Here is a 27172-nt window from a genome sequence, read left to right as displayed (position 1 = left end):
TTTTTTGAGATGGAGTCTCGCTCTGTCGCCCAGGCTGGAGTGCAGTGGCCGGATCTCAGCTCACTGCAAGCTCTGCCTCCCGGGTTCACGCCATTCTCCTGCCTCAGCCTCCCGAGTAGCTGGGACTACAGGCGCCGCCACCTCGTCCGGCTAGTTTTTTGTATTTTTTAGTAGAGACGGGGTTTCACCGTGTTAGCCAGGATGGTCTCGATCTCCTGACCTCGTGATCCGCCCGTCTCGGCCTCCCAAAGTGCTGGGATTACAGGCTTGAGCCACCGCGCCCGGCCAAAAAATCTTTAGTAGAGACAGGGTTTCACCATATTGGCAAGGCTGGTCTCAAACTCCTGACCTCTTGATCTACCCGTCTCGGCTTCCCAAAGTGCTGGGATTACAGGCGTGAGCCACCGTGCCTGGCCTCTAAATTCTAGATCTCCAAATCTGGCTTCTAGGGTTTGGGATCAGGGAGTGCGGATTTGTCTGAGGGCATGGGGTGGGAACCAAGACGGCATGTTTACAAGAGGTCAGATGTCAGGAAGCAGAGGTATGCCCACACCACTGAGGTAGGTGCGCCCCTTTCAGGGGGGATTTCTGTTCAGGGGATCTCCATTCTGAGGTTTCCCAGCAGGGGATACTTTTCAAGTCGACTTTCCTGACGGTCGCATTGTGTCGTGGTGCATCTCAGCTTTGTCTTGCTGCCCACAATCTCTGGCTTGGTCTACTCAGGAAAGGCCTAGTGCCCGAGATCGGGATGGAGATGAGGGCCTTAGGTGGGCTCGTCATGGTATCTCAAGGGGGTGAGATGCCTGGGTGGGGAAAGCAGAGTGGAAAACCCTCTGAGAATTCTCGCTCTTATCTCCCAGGCTGGAGTGCAGTGGCGCAAATCTCAGGTCACTGCAACCTCTGCCTCCCGGGTTCAAGCGATTCTCTTGCCTGTAATCCCGAGTAGCTGGGATTACAGCTGCCTGCCACCACGGCCGGCTAATTTTTGTATTTTTTGGTAGAGATGGTGTTTCACCATGTTTGCCAGGCTGGTCTCGAACTCCTGACCTCAGGTGATCTACCCGCCTCGGCCTCCCAAAGTGCTGGGATTACAGGTGTGAGTCACCATGCCCAGTGCTCTTGGGAGTTTTAAATGAGCTAACAGTTTCAATTGTACAGTGGCTGACATTGGATTTCATATGTGAAATCTGTTATTATTACCAACATCATTATTATTATTATTATTTGAAACAGGGTCTCGTGCTGTTGCTCAGGTTGGAGTGTGGTGGTGCATTCTTGGCTGACCGCAACCTCCACCTCCTGGGTTCAAGCGATTTTCCTGCCTCATTCTTCCAGGTAGCTGGGATTACAGGTGTGAGCCACCACACCTGGCTAATTTTTGTAATTTTAGCAGTGACAAGGTTTCACCCTGTTGGCCAGGCTGATCTCGAACTCCTGACCTCAGGTGACCTGCCTGTCTTGCCCAGGCTGTAGCACAGTGGCATGGTCTTGGCTCACTGCAACCTCCACCTCCCAGGTTGAAGGAATTCTCCTGCTTCAGCCTTCCGAGTAGCTGGGATTACAGGCGCCTGCCACCATGCCTGGCTAATTTTTGTATTTTTAGTAGAGATGGGATTTCACCATGTTCGCCAGGCTGGTCTTGAACTCCTGACCTCAAATGATCCACCCGCCGTGGCCTCCCAAAGTACTGGGATGACAGGCGTGAGTCACTGAGCCCACCTCAAACTGTATTTTTCCTCTGCTGTAACACCAAAACCACTACCACCACTACCACTGGAATCATCAATACAGAAGAAGACTACTATGACCAAATGTGTGGGTTTTTTTTTTTCCCCCACACACCCAGCAGCTGACACCAGCTGGGTGTCTTCCAATTCAATTCCAACATCATCTACCTGGAGATGGTGTCAGATTGCACAGACTGGGGGCTCAGTCCCCAAGAGTGACCCCCACGTCCCCCAGACACCAGTTGCAAGTCTGGGCTTCCGGAAGGTTTTGTTTGTTTGTTTGTTTTTTTAGATGGAGTGTTGCTCTGTCACCCAGGCTGGAGAGCAGTGGCACAATCTCGGCTCACTGCAACCTCTGCCTCCCAGGTTCAAGCAATTCTCCTGCCTCAGCCTCCCACGTAGTTGGGACTACAGGCGCCTGCCACCATGCCCGGCTAATTTTTGTATTTTTAGTAGAGATGGGGTTTCACCATGTTGGCCAGGATGGTCTCGATCTCTTGACCTTGTGATCCGCCCGCCTTGGCCTCCCAAAGTGCTGGGATTGCAGGCGTGAGCCACCACGCCCGGCCTGGAGCTTTTGACTGATTGGCTTCAAGTTGGGGTTCCCACGACCCCTTGTTTGAGTTTGATCAATTGGCTGGAGCGGCTTACAGAACTCAGGGAAATACTTATGTTCACTGGTTTATTATAAATGATGTTACTAGGGATATAGATGAAGAGATGCATAGGGTGAGGAATGGGGGAAGTGGGATGGATCTTTCATGCCCTCCCTGGATGTACCACCCTCTGGGATCCTCCCGTGTTCAGTTAACTGGAAGGTCTCTGAACCCAGTCTTTTCGGGTTTCCATGGAGACGTCATTACATAGGTATGATTGATTAAACCATTGGCCACTGGGGATCAACTTGACCTTCAGGCCCTCTCTCCTCCCCCTGAAGATTGAGGACTGGGACTGAAAGTCCCAACCCGCTAATCCTGTCTTGATCCTTTCTGGTGACCAGCCCCACCTTGAACCTATCAGACCAAAGATACACAAAAGACAGCATTTTGGAGATCCCAAGGATTTTAGTAGTTCTGAGCCAGGAACCGTGGACGAAAGCCTGTATATATATAATCATGCCACAAACAGGGTAGACGGTGGAGGCATTTATGGACTTGGGGAACCTGATCACAGGTCACTTTGAGTTGTGCGGGATTTCTAGATGTCTTTGAGGGACTTTGACCTGGATGGCCAATGGGGAGTATTGAATCCGTTCTGTAGCTATGCAAGCTGTTTACCTGGAATGCACATTTGAGAGTTGTTGCTATATTTTCTTTTTCTTTTTTTTTTTTTTGAGACAGAGTTTCACTCTTTTTGCCCAGGCTGGAGTGCAATGGCACGATCTCGGCTCACCGCAACCTCTGCCTCCCAGGTTCAAGCAATTCTCTTGCCTCAGCCTCCGTAGTAGCTGGGATTATAGGCATGTGCCACTATGCCCGGCTAATTTTGTATTTTTAGTAGAGATGAGGTTTCTCCATGTTGGTCAGGCTGGTCTCGATCTCCCGACCTCAGGTGATCCACCCACCTCAGCCTCCCAAAGTGCTGGGATTACAGGCGTGAGCCACCACGCCCGGCTGTATTTTCTATAATACAAGTTTTGGGGACAGGATGAATCTCTTACACAGACAAAGGTGTAGACAAGAGGAGGGTCTAAGCTCAACTGCCAAGAAACTCTGATATATAACAGAAAGTATATATATATATATATATAGATGAGATGGGGTTTCACCATGTGCCGAGAAACTTAGATATACAACAGAAAGCCTATATATGTATATGAGATTGGGTTTCACTGTGTGTGTGTGTATATATACATATACATATATACGTGTGTGCATATATATATATACAGTGTCTGTAAGTCAGGTGTTCAGCATATTTGGAGGTTTAGAGGAGTGACCAGACAAGAAAGAAAAAAATTAAGTTTCGAGAAATGTGTTTCAAGAAGGAAGTGGTGGTCAGTGGTGTCTGATTCAACTTCTGAGAGTCTGTTAGGATGAGAAGCTGAGGCAGGAAGGGAGGCAGGCACCATGTCCGGCCATGAAGTTGGCAAGAATCCCCTGAAACAGGCCAGGGAGATGAATGAAGAAGACAGGGCTTTGAGGCAAAAACGATGTCCACATCTACACAGTGTTTAGCTCCCATTTATGCCAAGACCAGCTTGGCTGGGGAGACCCTAACCCAGCGGTGCTAGAGGAATTAAAGACACACGCACAGAAATATAGAGTGTGGAGTGGGCAATCAGGAGTCTCACAGCCTTCAGAGCTGAGAGCCTCGAATAGAGATTCACCCACGTATTTATTAACAGCAAGCCAGTGATAACCACTGTTCCTATAGGTTATAGATTAACTAAGAGTATTCCTTATGGGAAACAAAAGGATGGGCCGAAATGAAGGGATGGGTTTGGCTAGTTATCTGCAGCAGAAGCATGTCCTTAAGGCACAGATCGCTCAGGCTATTGTTTGTGGTTTAAGAACGCCTTTAACACATGTATACCTGTAACCTAGAACTTAATTAAAAAAAAAAAAAAAAAAAAAGAACGCCTTTAAGTGGTTTTCTGCCCTTAAAGAACACCAAGTGGGCCAGGTGTTCCTTGCCGTCATTCTGGTAAACCCACAACCTTCCGTGTGGGTGTCACGGCCATCGTGAACATGTCACAGTGCTGCAGAGATTTTGTTTAGGGCCAGTTTTGAGGCCGGTTTATGGCCAGATTTTGGGGGGCCTGCTCCCAACACATTTATAAGTGAGAGCATGCAGTATTTGACTTTCTATTTATGAGTTGTTTCATTTAAAGATAACGGTCTCCAGCTTCACACCATGTTGCTGTAAAAGACAGGATTTCATTTTTTTTTTTTTTTTTTTTTTTTCAGACAGAGTCTCATTTTGTTGCCCAGGCTGGAGTGCAGTGATGTGGTCACATAGCTCACCGCAGCCTCAAACTCCTGGGCTCAAGCGATCCTCCTGCCTCAGCCTCCTGTGTAGCTAGGGCTGCAGGAGCGAGCCACTGGGGCTGGCTAAATTTAAAATTAACTAATTACTTGATTTGTGAGATAGGGTGTTGCTGTGTTGCCCAGGCTGGAGTGCAGAGGTGTGATCACGGCTCCCTGCAGCCTTGACCTTCTAGGCTCAAGGAATCCTCCTATCTCAACCTTCTAGGTGGCTGGTACTGCGGGGGTGCACCACCATGCCTAGCTAATATAGATTTTTTTTTTTTGTAGAGACAGAGTCTTGCTATGTTGCTCAGGCTGGTTTAGAACTCCTGAGCTCAGGCGATCTGCCCGCCTTGCCCTCCCAAAGAGTTGGAATTACAGTTGTGAGACACTGCACCCAGGCTAAATTTATTTTTGTTTTATATTTCTATTTAATATTTGAGGTTGAATACGCTGCATAGAAATACAAGTGAAGTAAATAATTTTAAAGAATAAAGGCAGGGCATGGTGGCTCATGCCTGTAATGCAGCACTTTGGGAGGCCACGGTGGGTGGATCACTTGAGGTCAGAAGTTCGAGACCAGCCTGGCCAACATGGTGAAATCTTATCTCTACCAAAAATATGAAAAATGAGCTGGGCATGGTGGCATGTGCTTGAAGTCCCAGCTACTCAGGAGGTTGAGGCATGAGAATCGCTTGAGCCCGGGAGGCAGAGATTGAAGTGAGCCAAGATTGCACCACTGCACTCCAGCCTGGGTGACAGAGCCAGACTCTGTCTCCAAAAAGAAAGAATAAAAATGTAAAAAATAATATTTAATATTATATACATTTATACATATTTATATTTTATATTATATATATTTTATTTTATTTTTTACTTTTATTTTTCCAATATACACACCTTTAAAAAGTATGCCACTGTCACTTGGGAAAAAGTAATTTATTTGCATTGCTAATTTTTTTCTACTGCAGTTTTTTTCTACTGCAGTATTAGCACTTCATATAGGCACCACTCTTCCATTTCCTACTTACATTCATTTGGGCTATTGTTACAAATACAGTATGCAATTGAAAAAACTAATGGGGGGCCCAGCGTGTTGGCTCAGGCCCATAATCCCAGCACTTCTGGAGGCCGAGGTGGGCAATCTCCTGAGGTCGGGAGTTGGAGACCAGCCCAGCCAACATGGTGAAACTCCGTCTCTAAAAAATACAAAACTTATCTGGCATGGTGGTATGCGCCTGTTGTCCCAGCTACTCGGGAAGCTAAGGCACAAGAATTGCTTGAACCTGAGAGGCAGAGGCTGCAGTGAGCCGAGATTGCACCACTGCACTCCAGCCTGGGTGACAGAGCCAGACCCTGTCTCAACAAACAAACAAACAAAATAAAAACAAAAACAAAAGAACCCAAAAAACAAACTAACGGGGAAATAAAGCTTTATTTATTTTTTTCCTCTTTACCGCTTCTCAATATCATGCCATTTAAGTGGAAATTTATATGGACATTTTCTGTACATATCTTTTTTTTTTTTTTTTTTGAGATGGACTCTTGCTCTGTCGCCCAGGCTAGAGTGCAGTGGCGCAATCTTGGCTCACTGCAACCTCCGCCTCCCGGGTTCACGCCACTCTCCTGCCTCAGCCTCCTGAGTAGCTGGGACTACAGGTGCCCGCCACCACACCCGGCTAAGCTTTTTTTTAATTTTTAGTAGAGATGGGGTTTCAATGTGTTAGCCAGGATGGTCTCGATCTCCTGACCTTGTGATTCGCCCGCCTCGGCCTCTCAAAGTGCTGGAATTACAGGTGTGAGCCACCGCGCCCGCCTCTGTATATATCTTGAAGGGCAGAGATTACACCGATAAAGCCAAAATAACTGTGCAAGGCCGGGTGCAGTGGCTCATGCCTGTTATCCCAACACTTTGGGAGGCTGAGGTGGGTGGATCACCTGAGGTCAGGAGTTTGAGACCAGCCTGGGCACCATGGCAAAACCCCTGGCTACAGAAAATATAAAAATTAGCCAGGCGTTGGTGGTACACACTTGTAATCCCAGCTACTCAGAGGCTGAGGTAGGAGAATTACTTGAATCCAGGAGGCGGAGGTTGCAGTGAGCTAAGATTGTGCCCAGCCTGGGCAACAGAGCGAGACTCTGTCTCAATTTTTTTTTTTTTTCACAAATACAATACAGAGAATAGAAACTACAGATGATGTGGCTGGGTACTGTGGCTCATGCCTATAATCCCTGCCCTTTGAGAGGCTGAGGTGGGAGGATTGCTTGAGCTCAGTTCAAGACCAACCTGGGCAACCTAGTGCCCCACCTCTGGGGCCCAGGTCTGCAAAATATTAAAAAGTTACCAGGCACGGTGGTGCACGCCTGTAGTCTCAGCTACTCTGTAGGCTGAAGTGGGAGGATCACTTGAGCCTGGGAGATTGAGGCTGAAATGAGCCATGATTGTGCCACTGCGCTCCAGTCTGGTCAACAGAGTGAGACCCTGTCTCAAAAAAACAAAACAAAACAAAACAAAACAAAACAAAAAAACAAAAAACAAACAAAAAACCCAAAAAACCAAAGCATTTAATTTGACTGAAAAGCTCTGTAAATGGAGAAGCTATACTCAGAATGTTCTTTAGTTAACTCTCTCTCAAATATCAAGGGTGCACTGAGTTCATGGCAGAAATCACGTGTGAATTAGTTCCAATGATATACAAACAAATGGAAACGCTAAATGAAAAGCTGCCTTCCTCAAAGTGTAGTGAGACCTCACAACCGCTCTAACTGTAACCTCAGTCACCAAGACAGAGGACACACTGAACATTTACTTCTGCATTACAAATGTGGCTCTGGCACACCTGTTATCTATCCAAATCATTAACTTTCTTTGCCTTTCTAGAAAAAGGCCTATTATTGAACATTAACCATATTCTAAGTTTAAATGTAATTCATTTCTTAAAAACCACTGTCTTTGAACAGATAAAAATGACTTACACAGACCAGGTGCAGTGGCTCACGACTGTAATCCCAGTACTTTGGGAGGCCAAGGTGGGTGGATTGCCTGAGCTCAGAAGTTTGAGACCAGCCTGGGCAACACAGTGAAACCCCGTCTCTACTAAAATACGAAAAGCCGGGCATGGCCACGTGTGCCTGTAATCCCAGCTACTCGGGAGGCTGAGACAGGAGAATTGCTTGAATCTGGGAGGCGGAGGTTGCAGTGAGCCAAAATTGCGCCACTGCACTCCAGCCCAGGTGAGAGAGCAAGACTCCCTCTCAAAAAAAAAAGAAAGAAAAGACAGAAAAAACAAAAGGCTTACATAATACTGTTACAGAACCTTTAGGGTGTCACTTTCCTGGTCGGAAACATCTGTGGCTCCTGGCACCTTCGCCGGAGTTCTTGTCTTGCATCCAGGAAAAATGAGGTACACAGGCAAGTAGAGGGTGAACAAGATGAAGAGGAGCTTTATTGAGTGTTAGAGCAGCTCCGAGAAGATTCACAGTGGGCAGCTCCTCTCGGTAGGCAGGTCATCCTTCTGTGTGTTCAGCTCTCAGCAGAGCGGAGACCCCAGACAGGGTAGTTCGTCTCTGGTCCTCCTGATATCTGCAGGTCTCAGCAGAGAGGAGGCCTTGGAGAGGGTAGCTGCTCTTTGCCCAGCAGGTCATCCCATCCTCACTGCAGCTTTCAGCAGAGAGGGTAGCTCCTCTCTGCAGCTTGTCATCCCAATGTCTCTCTTTTTCTCTGCCCTGCTCTGGCTGAGCCTGGGGCTTTTATGGACTGCAGAGGGGATGCAGTGTGTGCTGACTGGTCCATCGACAGCCGTGGGTGGGCCTGGAAAAGGCATCAGAAGTTCCCACTCTGATCCACAGATCTGGTGGCCCTAGCCTTAAGGCCCTCCCTGACCTGAAGGTGGGGTCTTAGCGGGGACTTGTTCCCTTCTGCCGGGAACCAAACTGACTCCTGCTGCTATTCGTGGCCCCAGGTTGGACCCTGACTTTGCTCCAAGATCAGAGCAGGTGCTGAGAGCAGGGAGAAACCAGGCAGTGGGAGCAGGTGCTTTGGAGCCTGCAAGGGCAGGGGGGCCTTCCTGGCCTCCCAAGAGCAGAGGGAGGCTTGAATCTGTGGCCACAACTTGGGCGGCTGCAGAAGCCCAGGATGCAGCTGCAGGTGCGCCCCCTTGCAGACTGGGGCGGGGATTCCTGATCCCTGCTGGGCCTGGGCTGGCGTCCAGGGCAGGGCAATATCACCAGGAACTGCCCCTGTTGCCCCAGCACTCAGGGGCAGCCTCGGGGGAGATGATCCTGGCCCCGGCCTGGCCATGGGGAGTGGCAGGCTTGACGGTCACCCTGATGTGGGATGAACCCCAGGAACACGGCTGGGAGGCCCTGCGCAGAGCCTCCTCCCGAGGCCCAGGATCCCTGAACCCTCTGTGGGTGGGTGCAGTGGCTGCGCTGCCGGCTAGTCCCCAAAGAGGGCGCTGCTCCCTCTTCCTGCCCCTGCCTGCAAAGCACGCCTGGGCTCCACATCGGGGCCCCTCTCTGCCAGACCCTGCTGCTCCAGTGCTGTGCTGAGGGCTGTGGGCTGCGGGCTGCATGGTGGGGGAGCTGTCAGCCTCCTCCCTGGGCCCTCCCTACAGCAGCTGGTGTGATGCCAGCAGCCAGACAGCCCACTACAGTCGTCAATACCATACGAGTTTTCACAAGAAGCTGGTCAAACTTTCCCTTGTGGAAAAAATTAGTCTGTGGCCAGGCGTGGCGGGGGCCGGGCCCTCCCAGGAGGTTATCATGACGTAATCTGCCAATTTGATAAATCTCTGCCTCATGGAGTCACATTCTTCTCTAGGGGAGAAGTTCTCCATGATTCCATACACATAAATTTAAAAAAATTTAACTTGGGGCCAGGCGCAGTGGCTCACGCCCGTAATCCTAGCACCTTGGGAGGCCGAGGTGGATGGATCACCTGAGGTCAGGAGTTTGAGACCAGCCTGGCCAACATGGTGAAACCCCGGTCTCTACTAAGAATACAAAAATTAGCCGGGCGTGGTGGCCTGTGCCTGTAATTCCAGCTACCCAGGAGGCTGAGGCGACAGAATCGCTGGAACCTGGGATGTGGAGGTTGCAGTGAGCCAAGATCACGCCACGGCACTCCAGCCTGGGTGACAGAGCAAGACCTCAGACGGTGGAGGGTTGGGGGAGGAAGAGAATCAGGAAAAATAACGAATGGGTACTAGGCTTAGTACCTGGGTGTGGGAAGCAAGCCACCCAGGTGTTGAGGCAAGAGCTGGAGGGCACGAGCTGTTCTGGTATAATAAAATATATAAAATAAGAATAGTTAATACTAGATATAGATCATAGATTTGATTATATATGACTATCATTAATCATTAGTCTGTAGCAATTACTCTTTATTCCAATATTATAATAATCCTCACTCTATAATCACAACCTAAGAAAAACCAGACCATACAGAGATAGGAGCTGAGGGCACACAGTGAGAGGTGATCAGAAGACAAGAGTGTGAGCCTTCTGTTATGCTCAGGCAGGGCCACCAGAGGGCTCCTTGGTCTAGCGGTAATGCCAGCATCTGGGAAGACGCTGCCTGTTGTCAAGCAGACCGTGGTCTAGCAGTAGCGTCAGTGCCAAGGAAAAGCACCCCCTACTTAGCAGACCAGGAAAGGGAGTCCGCCTTTCCCCAGAGGAGTTCAGAGAAGACTGTACTCCTCCATCTCTTGTGGAGGGCCTGACATCAGTCAGGCCGCCTGCAGTTATCCGGAGGCCTAACCGTCTCCCTGTGATGCTGTGTTTCAGTGGTCTTGCTCCTAGTCTGCCTTCATGTTCCGTCCTGTACACCTGGCTCTGCCTTCTAGATAGCAGTAGCAAAATTAGTGAAAGTACGAAAACTCTCTGATATGCAGAAATAATGGCATAAACGGTCTCTCTCCTCTCTCTCTCTCTGCTTTGGCTGCCAGGGAGGGAAGGACCCCCTGTCCAGTGGACACGTGACCCACGTGACCTTACTTATTATTGGAGATGGCTCACACTCCTTACCCTGCCCCCTCGTCTTGTATCTAATAAATAACAGCACAGCCTGGCATTTGGGGCCACTACTGGTCTCCGTGTCTTGGTGGTAGAGGTCCCCTGGGCCCAGCTGTCTTTTCTTTTATCTTTTTGTCTTGTGTCTTTATTTCTACAATCTCTCAACTCCACACACGGGAAGAAAAACCCACCGGCCTTGTGGGGCTGGGCCCTACACCTGGGTGAAATAATCTGTACAACAAACCCCCATGACACAGGTTTACCCGTATAACAAATCTGCACATGTACCCCTGACCTTAAAGTTATTTTTTTTTTGAGACAGAGTCTCCCTCTGTTGCCCAGGCTGGAGTGCAGTGGCGTGATCTCAGCTCACTGTAACCTCCATCTCCTGGGTTCAAGCAATTCCCGTTTCAGCCTCCCAAGCAGCTGGAATTACAGGTTTGCGTCACCACGCCTGGCTAATTTTTGTGTTTTTAGTAGAGATGGGATTTCACCATGTTGGCCACCATGGTCTCGATCTCCTGACCTCAAGTGATCTGCCCACCTCAGCCTCCCAAAGTGTTGGGATTACAGGCGTGAGCTACCGTGCCCAGGCAAGAAGGGAATACCTTAATGGCAACTTCTCCCCGCCACTTGCCTCGCCAAAAATCTTCACATCCACCTTTGCCAGTGCTTTCCTGTAACAAGTTTTCACAATTGTTCTCTGAACAAGCAATGGTAGACCTGATCCAGAGCCTGATATTGTCCTATCATAAATTAAATCTTTTAACGTAGTGCCCTCTGAAACAAAAGGATGATCTAATGAAGAGTCCTCTTTATTTGACACTTGATGGTGAGTGACAGTGTGGTTGTGGCAGAAACAGATCATCAACATGAGTGAGATGCGGAGGAGGCAATGGCAGCTGCCAGTTCTATGAGACCTGGGCCAGCCGACGGCTTCATAGTAGTTGAGTGTTTTATTTTATTGCAATGGTCCTGATTGCAGCAACATATTGTGGTCACAGACCCAGTTTATGTGTTTATATGTTTTATCTTAAACACTTTTTTTTTTTTTTTGAGGCAGTCTCACTCTGTCGCCCAGGCTGGAGTGCAGTGACGCGATCTCGGTTCACTGCAACCTCCGCCTCCTGGGTGCAAGCGATTCTCCTGCCTCAGTCTCCCGAGTAGCTGGGTTTACAAGTGCCTGCCACCATGCCTGGCTAACTTTCATATTTTTAGTAGAGATGGGGTTTCACCATGTTGGCCAGGTTGGTCTTGAACTCCTGGCCTCAAGTAATCTGCCCACCTGGGCATCCCAAAGTGCTGGGATTACAGGTGTGAGCCACCACACCCAGTGAGACAATAGATTCTTGTAAACTTTAGACACCCAATTGAGCTAACAAACACTAGGTCTTATTTCTTTTATCAAACTGTGTGTTTGTACCCATTAATCAGCTTCTCTTCCTTCTCTCCCTCAAGAATAAACTTCTGTAATAAAAGAATCGTAGAGAGGCTCATTCTCTCTTCAGTCGCTTTTGCTTAGCCATTTCTACCTTAGCTGTGAGTTTAAAGTAAACCCAGGCTGGGCGAGGTGGCTCATGCCTGAAATCCCAGCACTTTGGGAGGCTGAGGCGGACAGATCACTTGAGGTCAGGAGTTCGAGACCAGCCTGTCCAATATGGTGAAACCTCATTTCTACTAAAAATACAGAAAAGTAGCCAGGCATGGTGGTGGGTGCCTGTAATCCTAGCTACTCAGGAGGCTGCGACAGGAGAATCACTTGAACCTGGGAGGTGGAGTTTGCAGTGAGCTAAGATTTCATCATTGCACTCCAGCCTGGGTGACAGAGTGAGACTCTGTCTCAAATGAAACAAAATGAAACAAAAGTAAACCCAGCCCGGTAAATCTGGGCTGACTCTGTGGCTCAGTTTTTGTTCCACTCTAACATTTGGTCTCACGTGGAACCCACACATTCCCACACATTCAAAAAAAAATTTAAAAGATAACTGAAAACATTTACGGGAGTTTGAACAACTGGAGTCACAAGGTGATTTTACAAGGGCTATTTTTTTTTTTTTTTTTTTTTGAGACAGAGTCTCGCTCTGTCGCCCCGGGTGGAGTGCAGTGGCCGGATCTCAGCTCACTGCGAGCTCTGCCTCCCGGGTTCACGCCATTCTCCTGCCTCAGCCTCCTGAGTAGCTGGGACTACAGGTGCCCGCCACCTCGCCCGGCTAGTTTTTTGTATTTTTTTTTTTTTTTTTTTAGTAGAGACGGGGTTTCACCGTGTTAGCCAGGATGGTCTCGATCTCCTGACCTCGTGATCCGCCCGTCTCGGCCTCCCAAAGTGCTGGGATTACAGGCTTGAGCCACCGCGCCCAGCCCTACAAGGGCTATTTTTAGTGATGGGAATGACTCTAGTTGTATGAGTGGCTTGAGAAATTAGTGAGAAGGGAAGAATTTAAGATCGCCTATAGAAAGAGCTTCTTTTAGAAGACTGTTTTTGGAAAATAACTTCAAATGTAAAGCAAAGTAGGCCGGGCACGGTGGCGCATGCCTGTCATGTTAGCACTTTGGGAGGCCGAGGTGGGAGGATTGTTTGAGCCTGGGAGTTTGAGATCAGCCTGGGCAACAGGGTGAGACCCTGCCTCTACAAAAATTGGAAGAAATTAGCCACACGTTGTGGTGCTTGCCTGTAGTGCTAGCGCTTTGGAAGGCTGAGGTGGGAGGACTGCGTGAGCCCAGGATAGAGACTCTGCGCTGCAGCCTGGCAACAGAGAAAGACTCTGTCTCAAAACAAAACAAAACGGAAAGTTACATGAATGAAAGGTGTACAAGGAACACCCATCGTGTCTTTTACCCAGGTTCCCCAGTTAATATTCAGGCCCGCTTGCATTATCATTTGCTCTCCTCTTCTCTCTCTGTCTCTTTCCCTTTCTGTCTCTGTCTCTCTCTGTTTCTCTATATCTCTCTATCTTTCTATCTCTATCTCTTTCAAATATGCTTATATTTTGTTTTTTTCTTCCTTTTTCCTGTCTCTCTATCTCTTCAACTCCATATACTTCTCTATCTCAATCTCTCAATCTTTTCCTCTCTGTCTTTGTCTCTCTCCATCTCTATCTCTCTATATCTATCTCTTTCTCTACCCATCTCTCTATCTCTACCTCTCTCTCTTTCCATCTCTATCTCATCTCTTTCTGTCTCTACCTATCTCTGTATCTCTACCTATCTTTCTGTCTCTGTCTCTATCTCTATCTCTATCCCTCCATCTCCATCTCTATCTCTATCTGTCTCTTTATCTCAAGCCATCTCTTGATCTCTCTGTATCTGACAAGACCGGGGTTAAGAATCAAAGCCAGAGGAAACCACAGCCTCAGAGTCCAGGGAAGTTCTGGGAAATTTCCCATGCAGTGTGAGAGGATTTGAGAAAACAGGAGGGAGTCTTGGGGCATTTGTGAAGGCGATTTCTTAGAAAGAAATACAGAACTGGTTGGGTGAGCTTTGCTCCGTCCTTTGGCCCATGTTTTAAGCAGATCAAATGGTATCATTAGCCCCTGGGGGCATGAAATATCAGCTAATCAGCAGTCCTCTTTTTTTTTGTTTTAACATTTTTATTACTTTTTTTTTTTTTTTTTTTTTTTTTTTTTAAACACAGAGTCTCACTGTGTCACCCAGGTTGGAGTGCAGTGGCGTGATCATGGCTCACTGCAGCCTTAACCTCCTTCCTAGGTTCAAGCAGTCCTCCCACCTCAGCCTTCCAAGTAGCAGGACTAAAAGCACACACCACCATGCCCAGGTAATTTTTTTGTTTTAAACTTTTTGGTAGAGACAGGGGTCTCTCCATGTTGCCCAGGCTGGTCTGAAACTCCTGGGGTCAAGCAATCCTCCCACCTTGACCTCCCAAAATGTTGGGATTACAGGTGTGAGCCACTGCACCAGCTGTGCCCACATTTTTCTAGGTGCAATGATACAGAATAAAAAGAAGAGAGACTAGTTTCTGCTCTCAAGCAGTTTACATTTTAGATCATGAGTCAAGTCTAGATCAGGTGAAATCTAGTCCATGGTCTGTTTTGTTTCTGAGACATGCTCTCACTGTGTCACCCAGGCTGGAGTGCAGTGGCACTGTCATGGCTTACTGCAGCCTCGACCTCCGAGACTCAAGCGATCCTCCTATCTGAGCCCCCCAAGTAGCTGGGACTACAGGCATGTGTCACTACGCCTGGCTAGTTTTTGATTTTTTTCTAGAGATGGAGTCTTGGCATGTTGCCCAGGCTGGTCTCGAACTCCTGAGCTCAAGCGATCCACCTGCCTTGGTTTCCCAATGTGCTGGGATTACAAGCGTGGGCCACTGTTCCCGGCCTCCTTGCCAGTTTTTGTAAGTTAAGTTTGATTGGAATGCAGCCATGATCATTTGTTTACGTAATCTCTATAATTGCCTTCATGCTGCAATAGCAGAGTTAAGTAGCTGCAACAGAGACTGTGTAACCTCTGTGGACATGCACATATGGTGGGGGTTAGAGAAGGGATTATTATACTTTAAGTTCTAGGGTACATGTGCATAACGTGCAGGTTTGTTACTTATGTATACTTGTGCCATGTTGGTGTGCTGCACCCATCAACTCGTCATTTACATCAGATATAACTCCCCATGCAATCCCTACCCCCTCTCCCCTCCCCAGGATAGGCCCCGGTGTGTGATGTTCCCCTTCCTGAGTCCAAGTGTTCTCATTGTTCAATTCCCACCTATGAGTGAGAACATGCGGTGTTTGGTTTTCTGTTCTTGCAGTAGTTTGCTGAGAATGATGGTTTCCAGCTGCATCCATGTCCCTACAAAGGATACAAACTCATCCTTTTTTATGGCTGCATAGTATTCCATGGTGTACATGTGCCACATTTTCTTAATCCAGTCTGCCACTGATGGACATTTGGGTTGATTCCAAGTCTTTGCTATTGTGAATAGTGCTGCAATAAACATATGTGTGCATGTGTCTTTATAGCAGCATGATTTGTAATCCTTTGGGCATATACGCAGTAATGGGATGGCTGGGTCATATGGTACATCTAGTTCTGGATCCTTGAGGAATCGCCATACTGTTTTCCATAATGGTTGAACTAGTTTACAATCCCACCCACAGTGTAAAAGTGTTCCTATTTCTCCACATCCTCTCCAGCACCTGTTGTTTTCTGAGTTTTTAATGATTGCCATTCTAACTGGTGTAAGATGGTATCTTATTGTGGTTTTGATTTGAATTTCTCTGATGGCCAGTGATGATGAGCATTTTTTCTTTCTTTTTTTTTTTTTTTTTTTCGCGACGGAGTCTTGCTCTGTCGCCTGGGCTGGAGTGCAGTGACCGGATCTCAGCTCACTGCAAGCTCCGCCTCCCGGGTTTACGCCATTCTCCTGCCTCAGCCTCCCAAGTAGCTGGGACTACAGGCGCACACCACCTCGCCTGGCTAGTTTTTTGTATTTTTTAGTAGAGACAGGGTTTCACCATGTTAGCCAGGATGGTCTCGATCTCCTGACCTCCTGATCCGCCCGTCTCAGCCTCCCAAAGTGCTGGGATTACAGGCTTGAGCCACTGCGCCCAGCCGATGAGCATTTTTTCATGTGTCTGTTGGCTGTATGAATGTCTTCTTTTGAGAAATGTCTGTTCATATCCTTTGCCCACTTTTTGATGGGGTTGTTTGTTTTTTTCTTGTAAATTTGTTTGAGTTCTTTGTAGGTTGAGAGAGAGATTTTAAGAAATTGTCTCACATGATTGATGAGGCTGTCAAGTCTGAAATCTGCAGGGTAGGCTGGAGACCCTGGGGAGACTTGTTGACTCTGAAGTCAGAGACTTCTTCCTGTGGTGGATTTCAGTCTTCTTCTCTTAAAGCCATCAACTGATTGGTTGAGGCCCACCCACATTATGGAGGGTCTCCCAGGGACTTTACTCAAAGTCTACTGACTTAAATGTTAGTCCCTAAGCCAGGCACCGTGGCTGTAATCCCAGCCGAGGCGGGTGGGTCCCCTGAGGTCAGGAGTTTGAGACCAGCCTGAGCAACATGGTGAAACCCCGTCTCCACTAAAAATACAAAAATTAGCTGGGAGCGGTGGCGCGTGCCTGTGATCCCAGCTACTAGGGAGGCTGAGACAGGAGAATTGTTTGAACCCAGGAGGCGGAGGTTGCAGTGAGCCAAGACTGCACCACTGCATTCCAGCCTGGGCGACAGAGGGAGACTCTGCCACTGCTTCTGGTCGTCTTTATTAACGTATGGAGCAAAAAACCATGGACCAGGCTGGATGCAGTGGCTCATGCCTGTAATCCCAGCCCTTTGGGAGGCCAAGGCAGAAGGATTACTTGAGCTCAGGAGTTTGAGACCAGCCTGGACAACATGGCGAAACTTCATCTCTATAAAAAATATAAAAATCAGCCTGGCGTGACCAGGTATGGTGGCTCACACCTGTAATCCCAGCACTTTGGAAGGCCGAGGTGGGCGGATCATGAGGTCAGGAGTTCGAGACCAGCCTGGCCAATATGGTGAAACTCTGTCTCTACTAAAAATACAAAAACTAGCCGAGTGTGGTGGTGTGCACCTTTAGTCACAGCTACTTGGGAGGCTGAGGCAGAAAAATAGCTTGAACCCTGGAGGCAGAGGTTGCAGTGAGCTGAGATCACACCATTACACTCCAGCCTGGGCAACAGAGCAAGACTCCATCTAAAAAAAAAAAATTAACTGGGTGTAGTGGTGTGTGCCTGTAGTCCCAGCTACTTGGGAGGCTGAGGTGGGAGGATCAATTGAGCCTGGGAGGCAGAGGTTGCAGTGAGCTGAAATTGCGTTACTGCACTCAAGCCTGGGTGATAGAGTGAGACCCCATTAAAAAAAAAAAGACAAAAGAGTATTAACCAGATTGCTGGGTACAGTGGCTCACGCCCGTAATCCCAGCACTTTGGGAGGCCAAGGCAGGCAGATCACGAGGTCAGGAGATCGAGATCATCCTGGCTAACACGGTGAGCCCCCGTCTCTACTAAAAATACAAAAAATTAGCCGGGTGTGTGGTGTGTGCCTGTAGTCCCAAGCTACTTGGGAGGCTGAGGCAGGAGAATGGCATGAACCCGGGAGGCGGAGCTTGCAGTGAGCCGAGATCACGCCACTGCACTCCAGCCTGGGTGACAGAGCGAAACTCGCATCTCAAAAAAAAAAAAAAAAAATTGTATTGACCAGATCAATAGCTGCACAGTAGGCACCAGGGGACGTGTTGATTATTCAGATAATGAACCAAAACTAGTACAGCAGCTGCAATTAGTCAATGCTTCATTAAGCTTAAAATTATATCTGTCATGGGACCTCCATAAACCTTTACTCTTTGACCGTTAGACCACAGTGGCCTTTCAGGTCTCTTGAAATTGGTATTTAGAAGTAGTATGCAGTAGTCCCTGAAAAGTCTGCTTGATTTCCTTTTGCGTAGTGCACAGTCAACCTGGTAAAAGGTTTTATTTCCCTGAGGTGACAACTGAAAGAGAGATGAACAAGACAAATATTTTGACAGCGTGCTGGGATCCGTTCCCAAGAGGACTTGGCCCCCCCTTTACTCAAGGTGTTCTGGGTCTATAAATTAGCTCAAATCGGCCGGATGCAGTGGCTCACGCCTGTAATCCCAGCACTTTGGGAGGCCGAGGCAAGTGGATCAAAAGGTCAGGAGATTGAGACCATCCTAGCTAACACGGTGAAACTCCGTCTCTACTAAAAAATAAAAAAAAAAATTAGCGGGGCGTGGTGGCGGGTGCCTGTAGTCCCAGCTACTTGGGAAGCTGAGGCAGGAGAATGGCATGAACCCAGGAGGTGGAGTTTGCAGTGAGCCGAGATCGCGCCACTGCACTCCAGCCTGGGTGACAGAGCGAGACTCTATCTTAAAAAAAAAAAAAAAGTTAAAAAATTAAAAATAAACCAATAAATAAATTAGCTCAAATCTTGGGAACTGATTGAGAGGCCATGACTCTGTGTTTTTGGAGATGGAGTCTCACTCTGTCCCCCAGGCTAGAGTGCAGTGGCATGATCATAGATCACATCAGCCTCCACCTCCTGGGCTCACGTGATCCTCCCTCCTCAGCCTCCCGAGTGGCTGACAGTACAGATGCATACCACCACACATGGCTAATTTTTAAAAAAAATTTTTTTTTGTAGAGATGGGGTCTCACTATGTTGTCCAGGCTGGTCTTGAACTCGTGGGCTCAAGTGATCCTCCAGCCTCGGCCTCCCAAAATGCTGGGATTATAGGCATGAACTACTACACCCAGTCTGTGGCTCTGTTTTTATGATTCAAGTTCGATTTTTGTTCACTTGACTTAGAATGTTTCTGCTTATATGAATGTATTAAGAATTTAGGCCGGGCATGGTGGCTCATGCCTGTAATCCCAGCACTTTGGGAGGCTGAGGCAGGTGGATCACCTGAGGTCAGGAGTTTAAGACCAGCCTGGCCAGCATGGTGAAACCCTGTCTCTACTAAAAAAACAAAAATTAGCTGGCCGTGGTGGTGGGCGCCTGTAATCCCAGCTACTTGGGAGGCTGAGGCAGGAGAATTGATTGAACCTGGGAGGCGGAGGTTGCAGTGAGCTGAGATCATGCCACTGCACTCCAGCCTGGGTGACAGAGTGAGACTCTGACTCAAATAATGATAATAATAATTAATAATAATAATAATAATAATTTAGTAAACAACTTCCCATCAATTTCCCTGCTGGGAACAGCATCATGAAGCAGCTAGTGCTGTCAGTCTCTGTGAGTTAGACTGTTCTGATGGCTGCTTTGACTTTCTGTTCATTATGGTAAATACGCTCACCTTGTTGTTGGTGATTAAGTGGGGACACTAGATCCCTGATACCCTGGTACCCAGTTATCCCCATAATATTTAGGGTTCCAGATTCAGTGGCAGTATTTCCACTGTAATTTCTGAACTTATTTATTTATTTATTTATTTTTGAGACACAGTCTCTCTCTGTTGCCCAGGCTGGAGTGCAGCGGTGCGATCTTGGCTCTCTGCAACTTCTGCCTCCCAGGTTCAAGGGATCCTCCTGCCTCAGCCTCCCAAGTAGCTGTGATTACAGGCACATGCCACCACACCCAGATAATTTTTGTATTTTTTCTTTGGAAATGGGGTTTCACCATGTTGGCCAGGCTGGTCTTGAACTCCTGGCCTCGAGGGATCCACCCATCTCGGCCTCCCAAAGTGCTGGGATTACAGGTGTGAGCCACCATGCCCAGCGTTGAACTAATTTACAGGAAGCCGTGATCACAGAACTCTTCAAGGATGCTGGGGTTCCTTAAACAAATTTATTTATTTATTTCCAGATAGGGTCTCACTCTGTTGCCCAGGCCCGAGTGCAGTGGTGCAATCATGGCTTACTACAGCCTGGAACTCCGGGGCTCAAACCGTCCTCCCGCCTCAGCCTCCCAAGTAGCTGGGACCACAGGTGCATGACACTACATCCAGCCCCTACAAGTTTTGTTTTATTTTATTTTAGATGGAGTCTCGCTCTGCCGCCCAGGCTAGAACGCAGTGGTGCGATCTTGGCTCACTGCAACCTTTGCCTCCTGGGTTCAAGCGATTCTCCTGCCTTAATCTCCTGAATAGCTGGGATTACAGGTGTGCTGCACCACACCCGGCTAATTTTTTGTATTTTTAGTAGAGACAGGGTTTTGCCATGTTGGCCAGTCTGGTCTCGAATATTTTCCCTGATTTTCTGACTATGTAAATTGGAAAAAACATGTTGTTATTTTGGAAATTAAAGATGATTCTGGTGAGGATTCATGAAGAAAAGAGGAGGGCTACAGAGAAAACCTCTGTCATCTTAGAGAATACGTCGTGAGAATGATGTTGGTAAAAATATGGCTGTTAAAGATCATTCTAGTGAGATCTCAGATAGAAATAAAGAATAGGTTATTGGAAACTGGAGAAAAGATGATCCTTGTTATAACTTATCAAAAAGCCTGGGCAACATTGTGAGACCCTGTCTCTATAAAATAAAATGAAACAGGCTGGGCGCAGTGGCTCATGCATGTAATTCCAGCACTTTGGGAGGCCGAGGCGGGTGGATCACAAGGTCAGGAGATCAAGACCATCCTTAGCCACTGTGCCCAGCCCCATTCCTCCCTTTTCTTAAAGGCTAATGCATACTCACAGCCAAATAGCTTCATCATCCCATGCTGTTGAATCCTAGAAGTCTGAAATCCTTCCCTTAGGTTGTTCTGCCTCTGTTCCTTTTAGTTTGCAGTGGGCCTGGAGGCAGAGCATGGGAGCAAAGAGGATTTTTCTCCAGCCTTAAGATCTAATGGAATTTGCCTTGCTATTTTGAACTTGCTTGGGGCCCATCATCACTTTCTTCCTTCTGATTTTCTCCCCTTTTGGAATGGGAATCCTATGCCTGGCCCAGCATTTATTTAATTTATTATTATTATTTTTTATTATAGTTTAAATTCTGCGACACACGTGCAGAACGTGCAGGTTTGTTACACAGGTATACACGTGCCATGGTGGTTTGCTGCACCCATAAACCCATCCTCTACATTAGGTATTTTTCCTAATGCTATCCCTCCCCTAGGCCCCCACCCCCCGACAGGCCCCGGTGTGTGATGTTCCCCTCCCTGGGTCCATGTGTTCTCATTGTTCAACTCCCGCTTATCAGTGAGAGCATTTGAGACAGAGTCTTGCTCTGTTACCCAGGCTGGAGTGCAGTGGCATCATCTTGGCTCACTGCACCCTAGAACTCCTGGGCTCAAGTCATCCTCCTGCCTCAGCTTCCCTCCAGGCATGACCCACCATCCCTGACTACTTCTCTAATTTTTGTTTTTGTAGAGATGGGGTCTTACTATGTTGCCCTGGCTAGTCTCGAACTCCTGGACTCAAGCAATCCTCCCGACTTGGCCTCCCAAAGTAGAGGAATTATAGGTGGAATTATAGGAATTATAGCTGTGGCTGGGTAAGTCTCTGGTATTTCGTTATGGCTCGCAGACCAGGCTAATTCAGTCCCCATTCCAATGTGCATAATCCCATATTCCTTCACAATCAATGGCCTTGCTTTAACTGCAGACACCACCTGAGACTGAAAATTCAATCTGTGTTGGAATCCAGTGAGTGATTTATGCAAAAATAGATTTTTTCTTTTTTTTCAAATGGTGGTCAGGCAGGCATGACAGAGACGAGAGAAAAAAAAAAAAGTCAACACCAGGTGATACGGTTTGGCTGTGTCGCCACCAAAATCTCATCTTGAATTTTAACAATCCCCACAAGTTAAGGGCGGGACCAGGCGGAGATAATTGAATCATTAGGGGTTTCCGCCATACTGTTCTCATGGTAGTGAAGTACTCCCAGGAAATCTGATGGTTTTACAAAGGAGAGTTCCCCTGCACAAGGTCTCTTGCCCGCCGCCATGTAAGACGTCTCTTTGCTCTTTTTCATCTTCTGCCTTGATTGTGAGACCTCATTAGCCATGTGGAACTGTGAGTTCATTAAGCCTCTTTCCTTTATAAATTACCCAGTCTTGGGTATGTCTTTTTTTTTTTTGAGTTGGAGTCTCACTCTGTCGCCCAGGCTGGAGTGCAGTGGCACGATCCTGGCTCACTGCAACCTCCACCTCCCGGGTTCAAGCGATTCTTGTGCCTCAGCCTCCCGAGTAGCTGAGATTACAGGCAGCCATCACACCTGGCTAATTTTTGTATTTTTAGTAGACATGGGTTTTCACTATGTTGGCCAGGCTAGTCTCAAACTCCTGACCTCAAGTGATCCATCCACCTCAGCCTCCCAAAGTGCTGGAATTACAGCCATGAACCACTGTGCCTGGCCAGTCATTTCTTTTGGAATATCAAAGTTGTGATTTGTTTTTGACAATATGCAGTTTGGGCAGCAGATGGCCATCAGCTAATGCCATTTCATTGCCATCCAGAAATTTACGTGTAGAAAACTTAGTGTCCTCCATGCTATTTTCATCAATTTCATCAGGGAGAGGATAATTCACATATTCATAAGTTTTTGCAGGTTTTTTTTTTCTTCAACTTTTAAGTTCCAGGGTACATGTGCAGAGGATGTGGAGGTTTGTTACATAGGTAAATGTGTGCCATGGTGATTTGCTGCACAGATCAACCCATCACCTATGTATTAAGGCCAGCATTCATTAGCTATTCTTCCTGATGCTCTTCTTCTCCTCACCCCGCTGACAGACACCAGTGTGTGTTGTTTTTCTCCCTGTGTCCATGTGTTCTCATCATTCAGCTCATAGTTACAAATGAGAACATGCAATGTTTGATTTTCTATTCCTGTGTTAGTTTGCTGAGAATAGCTGCTCCAGCTCCATCCATGTCCCTGCAAAAGACATAATATTGTTTCTTTTTATGGCTGCATAGTAGTCCATGGTGTGTATGTACCACATTTTCTTCATCCAGTCTATCACTGATGGGCATTTGGGTTGATTCCATGTCTTTGCTATTGTGAATAGTGCTGTAGTGATCACATGCATGCATGTATCTTTATAATACAATGATGCATATTCCTTTGGGTATATATCCGGTAATGGGATTGCTGGGTCAAATGGTATTTCTGCTTCTAGATCTTTGAGGAATCACCACACTGTCTTCCACAATGGTTGAACTAATTTACACTACCACCAACAGTGTAAAAGCATTTTTTTTTTCTCCACAACTCACCAACATCTGTTGTTTCTTGACTTTTTAATAATCACCATTTTCTGTAGGGTTTTTAAGAGATCCCTTACTCATGCTTCATTAACTTCTGGCCTTGAATTCTTGATCTTTGCAGAGAATTCGGCAAAGACGTCAATTCCAGCAGTATTTGATTCTGGGTGTTTTGGTGAAAGCTTTAAGTACTTGGGAGGACATAAGACTTCTTCAGGAGATTCCTCAATCTTATTTGACTTCACAGTTGAAAATTATAAGTGGTGGGTTGTTCCCAGGAGCCTTGCTTTGCAGATCTGCAGGTTTCCTTTTAAGATCAACAGTTGTGACACTAAAGACAACTCCTTTGAACCAAGGAATCATGAGGAATCTCTGGGAAAAAAGGCAGATTCCTGTGCTTTCACCATCACTGACTGCCTTGACACAGAGCTCCGTGAGGGGCTCTTTGTCTTCCTCCTTCAACCTGTTCAGTGTCATTGACAATGCCAAGGCCAGCTCAGCTGGGCTTTGCAAATGGTGGCAGCTGCTGCTTCTGCTCCAGGGCTGCTCTGGCTGATGGCTTGGGCCATGCTGCTCACTGGACAGTCTGGCACTGAGGACTTGTGACTTGAGCCACTTCCTCAATTGGCTTTAAATTTATCAAAGGGAGATTGTCCAGGTGAGCCTGAGTTAATCACACAAACTCTATAAATCTGAATGGAGAAGGCAAATATCAAGAAAGTAAGAAGCCAGAGAGATTCAGACCTTGAAAAGGATTTGACTTGTCATTGCTGGCGTTAAAGATGGTAGGGGCCACATGACAAAAACCCAAGAACACCTTCTAGGAGCAGAGTGATCCCTGGCTAACAATGAGCTAAGAAAACAGGGGCCCCACTTCTGCACTTCAAGGAACTGAATTCTGCCAACAACATTAATGAGTTTGAACACAATTCTTCCCTAGACTCCAGATGAAAACACAGCTTAGTCAACTCCTTGATTATGTAACCCTGAGAATAGAATCCAGATAAATCTTGGCCAGATTCCTGATGCACAAACACCATGAAAATAATGAATGAGTGTTGTTTCAAGCCACTAAGTTTGTGATGATTTGTTACACTGCAGTTGCTAATTAATACACTGGGTTATGCGGCCAACCTGTTGATTGGGATCACCAGTCTTATTTTGCATAGATACTTCAGAACCATGGACAGTGGAACACATGCCAGGGGAGAGGTGATTGGCTGGATTAGCTACCATCCAAACTGGAGAGATCCTATTGGACAATCTTTGACCTGGGCACTGATCCCTGGACCAGTCAGATTTTGTCAGGGTCTACAGACTCAACTTCTTGCCAACCATGAAAATGGTGCCTCAGGGGTCCTGCAAGGGCCTGAGTGAACAAGTCCCTGCCTAGTTCTTCAGAAGGATACTGCACCGCCCTCTTCCTCATCCACATTAGCCTCCTTTGCCTTCTTCCCATTTCCCAGTCATTGCCCAGTGGTGTTCCTGTGCTCAGGAACTCCCTTCTTTTCTCTCTTTGAAACTTTCTGTCCTTTACCTAGCCAACTCTCTCTTTTTCTTTGAGACAGAGTCTCTCTCTGTCACCCAGGCTGGTGTGCATTGGCATGCTTTTGGCTCACTGCAACCTCTGCCTCCCAGGTTCAAGCAATTCTCATGCCTCAGCCTCCCCAGAAGCTGGGATTATAGGTGCATGCCACCATGCCAGGCAATTTTTTTTTTTTTTTTTGAGATGGAGTCTCACTCTGTCACCTGGGCTGGAGTGCAGTGGTGCAATCTTGGCTTACTGCAACTTCTGCCTCTCAGGTTCAAGTGATTCTCCTGCCTCAGCCTCCTGAGTAGCTGGGATTACAGGTGCCTGACACTACGCCCAGCTAATTTTTTGTGTTTTTAGTAGAGATGGGGTTTCACCATGTTGGCCAGGCAGGTCTTGAACTCCTGACCTCAAGTGATACTCCCACCTTGGCCTTCTAATGTGCTGGGATTACAGGTGTGAGCCACCATGCCTAGCCTGATATCTCTGAAATTTAAAAACTATTTAGAATATCACTGGGACTTATGTGCTTTCATTGCTAATGGTCTGCTGCTAAAACTATATAAGCCCCTTCCCTCTAGGCCCAGGGACTGTCCCAGAAGAGGTGGGCATGTGAGATGGTAAGGGCCAAATTTGAGGGATAGAATTATTTCATACCCTCATACTCAAGAACGGGCACACAGATGCCCAAACATCTGCCAAAATAAGACTGTCTCTTGGGCTACTATGTGACCTCTCTCCATCCATCCCAACCATAAAAAGTTTTGCTTGCCATAGAATTAAACAAAAATTATGGAGAGGGTATCCAGATGCCTGGTGTATTAGTCTGTTTTCATGCTGCTGGTAAAGATATACCTGAAGCTGGGTAATTTATACAGGAAAAAGGATTCACAGTTCCACGTGTCTGGGGCAGCCTCATAATCATGAAGGAAGGCAAGGAGGAGCAAGTCACATCTTACATGGATGGCAGCAGGCAACAAGAGAGCTTGTGCAGGGAAACTCCTGTTTTTAAAACCATCAGATCTCATGAGACTTATTCACTGTCATGAGAACAGCATGGGAAAGACTTGTCCCCATGATTCAATTGCCTCCCACTAGGCCCCTCCCACAATGCATGGGAATTCGAGATGAGATTTGGGTGGGGACACAGGCAAACCATATCACCTGGTGACAAAGCCTTCTGGGTATAGTGCTCCCAGTAATAAAATTGTGCCAATTATATAAACAATTTTATCAGCCACTTTAGGAGAAATTACTAAAAAGACTACAAAAAGCCTTGCAGCACATTGAAAGTCTCTAAATTCCTTACCTTAAATGGTTTTAGGAAAAGGCTTATGTTTTGTATTACTAAGTGCTACAAGTGTGTAACTACAACCAATATTACAGTAGCTCAGTGCATAGAACTTAAATAGATGTCAATTTTATAACCTCGCCTTTTGGCATTTGATTTTTGGCTCTTATGTTACTTAAAGGATTCCCAGGGTTAATGAGAACCTGCCCACCGCCATTCCCATCTGGTCTGGAACATTTAGTCGGCTATAAATATTTTAACTCCAAGACCTTTGGCCATAGGGGCCCCACCGAGGGACATGTTGGGTCTGGGTAGGCAGACACACCACCCCAGCAATAATATGGGACAAAATAAAAGTTTGGCCATTGATGCTGCATCTGGTATATAATGACCAAAAAAAGGGGGAATGTAAACTAACAATTAAATCCCAAGCTCCCCCTTCCCACTGCCACTGACAGAATGGATCTCTCCTTGGCCAAGGGAACCCCCTGTAAAAAAACCTTAAAAACTTAGTTCCCAGACATAATGAGATGGGAGGCCAGACATACCTTCCTTTTGTGGTTTAGACACAATAACTGACCAGCCTTAATGGTCAAATAAAAATCACAAGACAAATGCAACAGACTTACTGTAACAATAAGATAGCAAATTAAGCTAGGTATGGTGGCATGCACCTGTAGTACCAGGTTGCCGGGTCTGACCTACGGACCCTGACCCAGTGACGGATGAAAGACATACACTGACACAGATATTTTGCCTGTCAGTGCGGCTAAGGGGCTCTGCTGCCTGAGTCAGCAGAATTGGCCTTGATAAGCCAGCAAAATTCACATTTATTTAGTACAGATTAAATGACAAAGGTCTCAAGTAAACACCACTGGAGGGTAATTAACATTGCCGACCTCCCGAGTAGAGAGCAGTCATGCATCCACAGATGAACAAAGGTCAGTCTTAGGACCACATGAGTAAACAAGCTATTTAGATAAACTCCTCTACAGTC

General features: G+C 47.0%; 2 protein-coding genes across 2 annotated transcripts in view; one reads left to right on the top strand and one right to left on the bottom strand.

Annotated features, from left to right (window-relative positions):
- LOC113225063 (putative uncharacterized protein encoded by LINC00596) overlaps positions 1-2280 on the top strand; it is a gene marked incomplete at its 5' end in the record, with an annotated part of 3509 nt that extends 1229 nt beyond the window's left edge. Inside the window, one exon of the mRNA XM_026455543.1 lies at positions 2094-2280. Within this exon, the coding sequence (XP_026311328.1) occupies positions 2094-2280 (187 nt within the window). The remainder of the gene's footprint in view (positions 1-2093) is intronic.
- Positions 1-27172, bottom strand: part of LOC111533878 (LON peptidase N-terminal domain and RING finger protein 1-like) — a 44911-nt gene that overhangs the window by 5501 nt on the left and 12238 nt on the right. Inside the window, 2 exon segments of the mRNA XM_026455542.1 lie at positions 7996-8507; positions 9916-9975. Coding sequence (XP_026311327.1) covers positions 7996-7997 — 2 coding nt within the window. The 5' untranslated portion in view covers positions 7998-8507; positions 9916-9975.

Source organism: Piliocolobus tephrosceles, chromosome 21 (assembly GCF_002776525.5).
Source record: "Piliocolobus tephrosceles isolate RC106 chromosome 21, ASM277652v3, whole genome shotgun sequence".
NCBI lineage: Eukaryota > Metazoa > Chordata > Mammalia > Primates > Cercopithecidae > Piliocolobus > Piliocolobus tephrosceles.
The sequence above is the reverse complement of the archived record's forward strand: the minus strand, read 5'-3'. Positions and strand labels throughout refer to the sequence as shown.